This window comes from Colobus angolensis, unplaced genomic scaffold (genome assembly GCF_000951035.1).
Source record: "Colobus angolensis palliatus isolate OR3802 unplaced genomic scaffold, Cang.pa_1.0 Scaffold12, whole genome shotgun sequence".
Taxonomy (NCBI): domain Eukaryota; kingdom Metazoa; phylum Chordata; class Mammalia; order Primates; family Cercopithecidae; genus Colobus; species Colobus angolensis.
The window spans coordinates 1,435,292-1,445,544 of record NW_012113141.1 but is presented as its reverse complement, the minus strand read 5'-3'; the positions used below and the strand labels follow the sequence as shown (position 1 = coordinate 1,445,544).

General features: G+C 42.4%; 1 protein-coding gene across 1 annotated transcript in view; it reads left to right on the top strand.

The window, feature by feature from the left end:
• The window catches only part of SLC25A16 (solute carrier family 25 (mitochondrial carrier), member 16), a 40,157-nt gene that overhangs the window by 21,990 nt on the left and 7,914 nt on the right, over positions 1-10,253 (top strand). The window contains exon 4 of the mRNA XM_011929419.1: positions 754-817. Coding sequence (XP_011784809.1) covers positions 754-817 — 64 coding nt within the window. The remainder of the gene's footprint in view (positions 1-753; positions 818-10,253) is intronic.

Genomic DNA, 10,253 nt, shown 5'->3' with positions numbered 1-10,253 from the left:
AAAGAACAAGCAGCAGAGATCGGAGCAACATTCTAAGCTTCTAAGCTAGTCAGCCAGAGAGAATTGATACCATTTATATATCAGGACTTCATTGTCTATATAAAGCATTAAAAAAATAAAAATAAAAAATTAGGCCAGGTGCGGTGGCTTACGCCTATAATCCCAGCACTTTGGGAGCCCGAGGTAGGTGGATCACCTGAGGTCAGGAGTTTGAGACCAGCCTGACCAATATGGTGAAACCCCGTCTCTACTGAAAAATAAAAAATTAGCCCGGCGTAGTGGTGTGTGGCTGTAGTCCCAGCTACTTGGGAGGCTGAGGCAGGAGAATCTCTTGAACCTAGGAGGTGAAGGTTGCAGTGAGCTGAGATTGCGCCAGTGCAATCCAGCCTGGGACACAGAGCGAGTCTGTCTCAAAAAAAAATAAATAAATAAGTAGCAATTTATTCCTACTACCTTCAGTCACTTGTTAAGGGCTTGTGTTCCTTAATACACAGTATCATATATTTAGCAATTCTAAGCTAGCTTGCTTCTGCAGAAATGCAAAAAATTAAAGCAGAGACTACAGAGGAACATCCCCTTTTGCTGTGATATAATACTGCCAAGCTGTATTTAATTGTGCTCATTTCGTTCACATTTATTATTAATTTTCTTTTTATTAGTCCTGTAACTCTTGAAATAAATCTTCATTATTAAACAGTAAAATGGGCAGCATTTAAAAAATATCTCATTTAATTCGGTGTTCTTGTTTTCTAGTTAATTACTACGAAGCTGGGAATTTCAGGTCATGTGCACAGATTAATGGCTGGATCTATGGCAGGTAAGAGGAGTTAGGTATATTTTATTTCTGACAAATTAATTTTCTGTTAAAATACTTAATTTGGTTTAGATTATATGAGTGGCATTGAGGAAAGCACAGGTTGCAGGTGTCCTGTGACTTGTATTTTTTCCTGGGTGCATCCTCAAAAAAAGTTATGTATTAAAATAAAAAGTGTGACATTGATTTAGTAGCACACATTAGTTGTTTTTCTATATTCAGTTGTATATATGAAATTATCATATGCCAACTGAAAAATAGTCCTTTTACAGTAGAGGATAAGGAGTAGCCTCAACTTATAACTATGTGAAAAGCTTGCATTCTCTTTGACAGTTCTACTTTTGGAAATGTTTAAAAATTAAAAAAATTTTTTTGAAGGCTAGTCATGTAATGCAGTGTGAATGGAGAAAAAACAAAGAAAACTGTAACTGATTGTGATCAGAGTTTTAAACATCACTGCACTTCACTTGGACCAGCTGTTACTTTTCAAAATTTATCTTTTTTCTTTAAAAAAATTGTAATGAATTATGACTATAGTAATAACTACTCCTATACAGTAAAAGTAGTTGCATTCTCTAGAGACAACCATGATTAGCAATTCCTTTCCTTCTCTTTTCCTTTCCTTCTCTTCCCTCTCCTCTTACCTCTCCTCCCTCTCCTCTTCCCTCTCCTCTCCCTTCTCTTACCCCCTCTCCCTCCCCTCCCCTCCCCTCCTCTCCTCTCCTTTTTTGAGACAGGGTCTGGCTCTGTCTCCCAGGCTGGAGTACAGTGGCGTGATCACAACTCACTGCAGCCTTCACCTTCCAGGCTCAAGTCATCCTCCTCTCTCAGCCTCCCAAAAGTAGCTGGGACTACAGGCGCGTGCCACCACACCCAGCTAATTTTTGTATTTTCTTTATTTTTATTTTTTTATTTTTTTGAGACCTAGTCTCGCTCTTACCTAGGCTGAAGTGCAGTGGTGTGATCTCAGCTCACTGCAAGCTCCGCCTCCTGGATTCACGCCATTCTCTTGCCTCAGCCTCCCAGTAGCTGGGACTACAGGCCCCTGCCACCACGACCGGCTAATTTTTTGTATTTTTAGTAGAGATGGGGTTTTCCCGTGTTAGCCAGGATGGTCTCGATCTCCTGACCTCGTGATCTGCCTGCGTCGGCCTCCCAAAGTGCTGGGATTACAGGCATGAGTCTCTGCACCCGGCCAATTTTTGTATTTTCTGTAGAGACGGGCATTTGTCACGTTGCCCAGGCTGATCTCAAACTCCTCAAATTCTCACCTGACCTATTTCTGTTTTTTAAATATTCATTTTTATGAGTTTGGGAGTTAGGACGTTAGTTCTTTTTCTTTCAGATATTGCTAATATTTTATTTCCCAGTTTTAGATTTGACCTTTGGTTCTAAGATTTTTTTTCCCTATACAGACATTTTACATGGCCAAACATGTTAGTTTTTTTCCTCTGTTACTTCTAAATTTTGTGTTGTGTGTAGAAATTCCCTTCCCATTCTAAGTTAAAGACATTTAGTCATGTTTTTCTTTTTCTTTTTCTTTTTTTTTGGAGACAGAGTCTTGCTCTGTTGCCCAGGCTGGGGTGCAGTGGCACGATCTCAGCTCACTGCAACCTCTGCCTCCCAGGTTCAAGCGATTCTCCTGCCTCAGCCCCCCAGTAGCTGGGATTACAGGCTCACGCCACCATGCCTGGCTGATTTTTGTATTTTTAGTAGAGATGGGGTTTCGCCACGTTGGCCAGGCTGGTCTCGAATTCCTGATTTCAGGTTATCCACCCGCTTCGGCCTCCCAAAGTGTAGGATTATAGGTGTGAGCCACTGTGCCCAGCCCTAGTCATGTTTCTTTACTAAAACTATTTGTTTTGGCATGTTGATCTTATGTTTACTTTTATAGAGGGAGTGAGGGATGGATGGAATAAATTTTACATATGACTTGTCAGTTGTGCCAACATTATTCACTCACACAACTTTTTTGCCAAAAAAAGATTATTTTAGAGATGGAGTCTTGCTCTGTTGCCCAGGATGGCTTAAACTCCTGGATTCAAGTGATCTTCCTGCTTCAGCCTCCCAAAGTGTTGGGACTAGAGGCACACACTACTGCACCCATTTGAAAATTCAAATTTTGAGTCAAATTCTCCCAACATTCCTTTCCTTTCCTTTACCTTCCCTTCCCTTCCCTTCGCTTCCCTTCCATCCGCTTCCCTTCCCTCCCTCCTCTTCCCTTCGCTTCCCTTCCCTCCCTCCTCTTCCCTTCGCTTCCCTTCCCTCCCCTCCCCTCCCCTCTTTCTTTCCTTTCCTCTTCTCCTCTTTCTCTCCTTTTTCTCTCTTTCCTTTTTTTTTTGAGATAGGCTCTTGTTCTGTCACCCAGGCTGAGTGGTGGGATAACTTTGCACTCAGCCTGGCTGATAGAACTCTTGACATATAATATTTGGACACTCAACATGGAGTCCAAAGGACAATATTATTAGGAAAGCTCTATGATTTGTCTTCAGTTTACAGAAGAGCAATGTTAGAAAGTTTCTAAATTTTACGATATGTTATTTTGTATATCACTTTTTTGTTTTTTTTTGAGATGGAGTCCCTCTCTGTTGACCAGGCTGGAGTATAGTGGCGCAATCTTGGCTCACTGCAACCCCCACCTCCTGGGTTCAAGCCATTCTCCAGCCTCAGCTTCCCGAGTAGCTGGGATTACAGGCACGTGCCACATGCCTGGCTAATTTTTGTATTTTTAGTAGAGACACGGGGTTTCACCATATTGTCCAGGCTGGTCTCGAACTCCTGATCTTAGGTGATTTGCCCACCTTGGCCCTCCAAAGTGTTGGGATTACAGGCGTGAGCCACCACGCACATCCTGTATATCGCTTTGCAATTCTCTTTTTTCTTGTTTTTTTTTTGAGACGGAGTCTCCCTCCGTTGCCCAGGCTGGAGTGCAGTAGTGGAATCTCAGCTCACTGCAACCTCTGCTTCCTGGGTTCATGAGATTCTTCTGCCTCAGCCTCCCGAGTAGTTGGGATTACGGGCGTGTGCCACATGCCTGGCTAATTTTTGTATTTTTAGTAGAGACGGGGTTTCAATATGTTGGCCAGGCTGGTCTCAAACTCCTGACCTCAGGTGATCTGCCTGCTTCGGCCTCCCAAAGTGCTGGGATTACAGGCGTGAGCCTCCGCGCCCGGCCTGGTTTCGAATTCTGCCCTCAGGTGATCCACCTGCCTCAGCCTCCCAAAGTGCTAGGATTACAGGTGTGAGCCATGGTGCCTGACCTATAATCAGGTTATAATCCTCCTGTTAAAAATTTAATTCAGGGCCAGGCATGGTAGCTCTTGCCTGTAATCCCAACACTTTGGGAGACCAAGGCCGGTGAATCACCTGAGGTCAGGAGTTTGAGACCAGCCTAGCCAACATGGTAAAACCCTGTCTGTGGTAAAAATAAACAAAATTAGCCAGGCGTGGTGGTCGGCGCCTGTAATCCCAGCTACTTGGGAGGCTGAGGCAGGAGAATCGCTTGAACCTGGGAGGTAGAGGTTTCAGTGAGCCCAGATTGCGCCACTGCACTCCAGCCTTGGCAACAGAGCTAGACTTTGTATGACCATGTTTAAGTAATTACAATTTATAGTTTTCTCCTGTGATTGAAACGCTTGAACTGGATCTTATGATTAATTTATGTCTGGTATCTTTGCTCCTCTACTTTTGATAAGGCTTCTAAATGTAACTTCAGAAATTTTATATTTGCTAAAGTAAAAAGTTGTGTTTTTTATGATCATTTTAACCTAGCTTATTTTAAAGCTTTTTAAAAACTTTTTTCCTTTCCCTCGTCCTACAACTACAATCCAATACATACTAAATCTCAGTTGGCCAGCAAAAGGAAACCTATAGATTGAGATCAAGGTTTGTATTTTCTTTTTTTTGTTTCAAGTTTTTACCAAAGCTTGTATATAAGATTACTTTATTCCTGCATCTTCTCAATTGTTTCTTCCTTGTATTTGCCCTTTTCCTTTCCTACTTGTTGAGATTTGGCTTTCTGTTCAAGAATCTTTTTGCCATCTTTGTCCCGTTTTAGCCTAGTGAGAACTACCTTGCTATAGTGAACGTCTACATGGACAATTGTGCCATTAGCCTTTTCCGTTGCATCCATTCAATGTAGATGACATATTTCTTCCTGTAAGCTTGGACTACTTTGCCAATTTGTTGACTTTTATAGTGTCCTCATACAACCTGACCTTCATCAAAACCTTTCGGATAGGCATGGATCACACATTGTACTTCTGTCTCAACTCTTTGGAGAGAGGGGAAAACATAATCTTCCTGCTAATGTTGGAAGTTGCATTGAAATGCCTTTTGCAGTTCTTGCCTCGATTGGAAGTCACAGAGGGATTGAATTTCATTTTGGCTGCTCCTGCTTCGGTGATGGCTGCAAAAGGGAAGAGAAGGGTTTGTATTTTTAAGGAAGGTCTCCTTCTTTCCCCACATATGTTTTAGTTGTCTGAAATCCATCTGGCTCTGCCAGTTTCCATGGAACTAAACGTGACAAGATAAAGAGTAGAGAAAAAAGAAGGGAAGTGTTACAACCTAGAAGCGATGAGCTGAGTTCCGCTTGTTGTGCTCTTTGGTCTGCTCCTACTTGATGTTCCAGTCCAAAGCTTGGTGGTTGAGTGGACAGAACACTTGCTAGGATCCTGCCTGGCCTCCATTACTCACCTTCCCTTTGACCATGGGCAAATCACCCAAAACCTCTGTAACTTGCCTCTATGTTTGTTAAAGTGGAGCTTGTGGTTTCTCTCGCTCTTTCTCCCACAACCCTCCTTTTTGCTATTCTTTCTCCTCTATCTCAGTTGTTCTGAGGGTCAGTGTAAAGAATTGCTGTAAAAACAGTCGAGAGATCTGAAGTCCTCCATGAACACAAGGGAATGTTATTAATCCTTCCATACCAGTGCATGCTTTTAAGTCAGCAACCTGAATTCTTTATTCTTCTTTTTGTTTCATTTGTAATGTAGGGAATATTTTAGTTGTAAATAATGGTGATATTCAAAATATTTAACAACGACTATGGCAAACGCAGTAGCCAATCACAGCAGAGGCTGGACATCTGCAATCAGATGACTGTACGGTATACTCCAATGATTATTAGAACCACGTGCTCACTGGACTTTGAGAATCTCAAAGAGGCTTGGAGGCACCTTTCCCAAATAAATTTTGTTTTCTTTTTTTCAGAGACAGGGTTTTGCTCTGTTGCCCAGGCTGGAGTGCAGTGGTGAGATGATAGTTCACTGCAACCTCTAACTCCTGGTCTCAAGCAGCCCTCCCCGCTCAGCCTCCTGGGTAGCCGGGACTGCAGGCACATGCCATCGTGCCTGGCTAATTTTAACTTTTTTTGTAGAGACAGAAAAAAAAAGAGGTTATGTGGCTCACACTGGTCTTGAACTCCTGACCTGAAGCATTCCTGCCATCTCAACCTCCCAAGTAGCTAGGACTACAGACACATACCACTGCATCTGGCCTTCCAAATACTTTTATATTTAAAAGGAAATTCTAGATTGGGCACAGTGACAGAATGAGACTGTCTCAAAAAAAAAAAAAGAAAAAATTAAAAAAAAAATAAAAGGGGAATTCTGTCTCCCTTGAGCTCTGATCCAGAATTCAAAAGCAACAAGCTTCCTACATGTTTGGAAAAATTGCTCTTCTGAACTGGTAGTCCAATTCTTGAATTTTTGAAAATCGGAATGTAGGTAAGTTCCAATTAATAGAATTTGAGTCCTGATTTGTGGGAGTGGGGGAGTGGCATGATGCTTAGACCTCTACTCTTAAGCCTTTTGGGTTTTTGACTTACATTGTACAGGTATCAGAGATCTGTGATTTATATGTGAGAATCCTGTACAAAAGGCATATACTCTATAAACCCAGTTGTTTGGGAGGCTAAGGAGGGAGGATTGCTTGAGCCCAGGAGTTCAAGACCAGCCTGGGCAACACAATGAGACCCCATTTCCTCAAAAATAAAAATAAAGGCAGGGCACGGTGGGTAATCCCAGAACTTTGGGAGGCCAAGGTGGGGTGGATCACGAGAGCCGGCGTTCAAGACCAGCCTGGCCAACATGGTGAAACTCCATCTCTACTAAAAATACAAAAATTAGCTGGGTGTCTTGGTGCACGCCTATAATCCCAACTACTTGGGAGGCTGAGGCAGGAGAATTGCTTGAACCCGGGAGGTGGAGGTTTCAATGAGCCGAGATCACATCACTGCATTCCAGCTTGAGTAACAGAACAAGGCTCCATCTCGGGAAAAAAAAAAAAAAAGATGTTAAGAAGTAAGAAGAAGGCCGGGCGCGGTGGCTCAAGCCTGTAATCCCAGCACTTTGGGAGGCCGAGACAGGCGGATCACGAGGTCAGGAGATCGAGACCATCCTGGCTAATACGGTGAAACCCCGTCTCTACTAAAAATACAAAAAACTAGCCGGGCGAGGTGGCGGGCACCTGTAGTCCCAGCTACTCCGGAGGCTGAGGCAGGAGAATGGCGTAAACCCAGGAGGCGGAGCTTGCAGTGAGCTGAGATCCGGCCACTGCACTCCAGTTTGGGCGACAGAGCAAGACTCTTGTCTCAAAAAAAAAAAAAAAAAAGAAGTAAGAAGAAAAAGATGTACAGTTATTCTTTTGTGTTATAATGGTTTCTGTTGTGGCTCATGAGTGTCGTAACTGAATTTTTTCTCCCTAGAACCTACTCTAAGAACATAATTTTAGTTGTCATACTCATCAGAGATGACACACAACTATCGACAGTATTTTGGTTGTTCATAACTGATATTTAGTCAACCTCAAAGTAGTAACGTGTTTCCAAGCGACAAACTATTGTAGAATTGGACTTCCTTGGACTCCTACTCCAGACCAATTTGCTTAGCTTTGTGGCTTAGCTTTTGTATCTATGATGCTTGGAGCCCTTCTTTTGTCTAAAGTATGTATTTAGAATCTATGTATTTTTGTTAAACTTTAATCTCTTTGAATGTGTACATGGACTCTGAATGCTGCTCCCGCTATGTCAGCTTCAGATGGGGATGGAGGGTGGTGAGAAGCCATCTTTGAAAACAAATCCACTACTGTATTCATTGAGAAGTTGCGGAAGAGGATGAATTGATGAGGGTCTGTAAATGTCCTGTATTATGCAATTTTTAATATTAATTTCTTCTTTCTCTTTACTCTCTCTTTGTAATGTTAGTTCCTTTTTTAAGAAATCCTTTGTAGCTGGGTGGGGTGATGCACACCTGTGATCCCAGCAACTTGGGAGGCTGAGGTAGGAGGAAAATTTGAGCCCAGGAGTTTGAGGCTGCAGTGTGCAGTGATCACGCCACTGCATTCCAGCCTGGGTGACAGAGCGAGACCCCATCTCAACAAAAAGAAGAAAAAAGTGTTTTGTGTTTCTTTCTGGAATGCAATAAATAATTAATATTTACCATACTTTCTAAATATGATCCCTAATGTAAATGCTGGTTAAAATATATTCTCAGGTTTCCCATAACTCCGGGGATTCTAGACTATAGAGACAGTAAGATGATGAGAATTTAGAGAAAAAAGTCTGACTTTGTTTAGATTCATCTTTATGTCCTCAGTTTCTTGACTTAAGGGAGGGAAAGAGAAAAGTTTGCACATTCATAAAAATTGAAAGCAAGTCTCAGCTTGATTGAGTCTCATTGCTTCCTGGTAGGTAGAGATATTCTACTGTTTGTATTGGATTGTAGTTGTAAACTGAGGGAAGAAGAAAGCTGTTACCATCACTATTCAAGGTAAGTAGTTTCTGATTTGCCTTATTTGTTCATCGAGGGCTTTTTTGGCCTTCTTAAAAGAACTGTTAGAATAGTAAGGAGTGTGTGAATGGAGAAAAGAGGCCCAATGGGAGACTGTAGCTTCATGAATTGAAAACCTCAGTCACCCTCTGAATGATTGTTATGGATGTCAGTCTGAATACTAGCACCAGGCAAGCTGAAGTACCACGTTGTTACATATTCTTCTTCAGTAATTCTCTGATTTTGCTTCCCTTTTAATTCAAATTTGTAAGCTTTGATATGCAGGAAACAGATGGGGGGCAAGGGGATGCAAGAAGAGGAGACAAATAGATTGGTTCTCAAAGGAAAGGATAAAAAAGTACCTAGTTTCAACAGAATACACTGGAGAATAATAGCTAACACTTATATATAACCTTTACTATGTACCAGGAATTATTTTAAGCATTTACATATGTTAGCTCACCTAATCTTTACAAAACCCTGATTTGGGTACCCACTTATTATAATATTCATTTGACAGAAAACAAGATTGAAACCCAGATTAAATAACTTGATCAGGGTCGTATATCTAGTTAGTGGTAGAGTCTAATTTGAAGCAAGGAGGTGCACTCTAGAGTTTATACTCTTCTCTTTTTTTTTGAGACATGGTCTCACTCTGTTGTCTAGGCTGGAGTGCAGTGGCATGATCTTGGCTCACTGCAGTCTCCGCCTCCCGGGTTCAAGGATTCCCTGCCTCAACCTTCTGAGTAGCTGGGATTACAGGTACCCACCATCATGCCTGGCTAATTTTTTTTTTTTTTTTGAGACGGAGTCTTGCTGTGTCACCAAGGCTGGAGTGCAGTGGCGTGATCTCGGCTCACTGCAAGCTCGGTCTCCCAGGTTCATGCTATTCTCCTGCCTCGCCTCCCCAGCAGCTGGGACTACAGGCACACGCGGCCACGCCCGGCTAATTTTTTTGTATTTTTAGTAGAGACAGGGTTTCACTGTGTTAACCAGGATGGTCTCAATCTGACCTCGTGATCCGCCCGCATCGGCTTCCCAAAGTGCTGGGATTACAGGCGTGAGCCACCATGTCTGGCCCTAGAGTATATACTCTTTTAACTTTTGACCATTTTGGTCAATTTTGATTATAAGTCAAAAGTTAATAGTTTATTATTATTATTATTTTTTGAGACAGAGTCTGGCTCTGTCACCCAGGCTGGAGTGCAGTGGTATGTATGATCTTAGCTCACTGCAACCTCTGCCTTCCAGGTTCAAGGATTCTCCTGCCCCAGCCTCCCGAGAAGAGTAGCTGAGATTACAGATGCCCGCCACCACGCCTGGCTAATTTTTGTATTTTTAATAGAGATGGGGTTTCACCATATTGGCCAGGCTGGTCTGGAACTTCTGACCTCAAGTGATCCTCCCACCTCAGTCTCCCAAAGTGCTGGGATTATAGGCGTGAGCCACCGCACCCGGCCTATTTTTTAAATAAATACAAAGTTTTGCTATGTTGCCCAGGCTGTTCTCAAACTTTTGGACTCAAGCGATCCATTTACCTCAGCCTCCCAAAGTGCTGGGATTAAAAGGATTGAGCCACGGTACCCACCCACTTCCTTTAACTTTACAAATTTCTGGATACTCTCGTTTCCTACCAATTCATTATTTAGCTACTACATTAACTCCCACAGTGA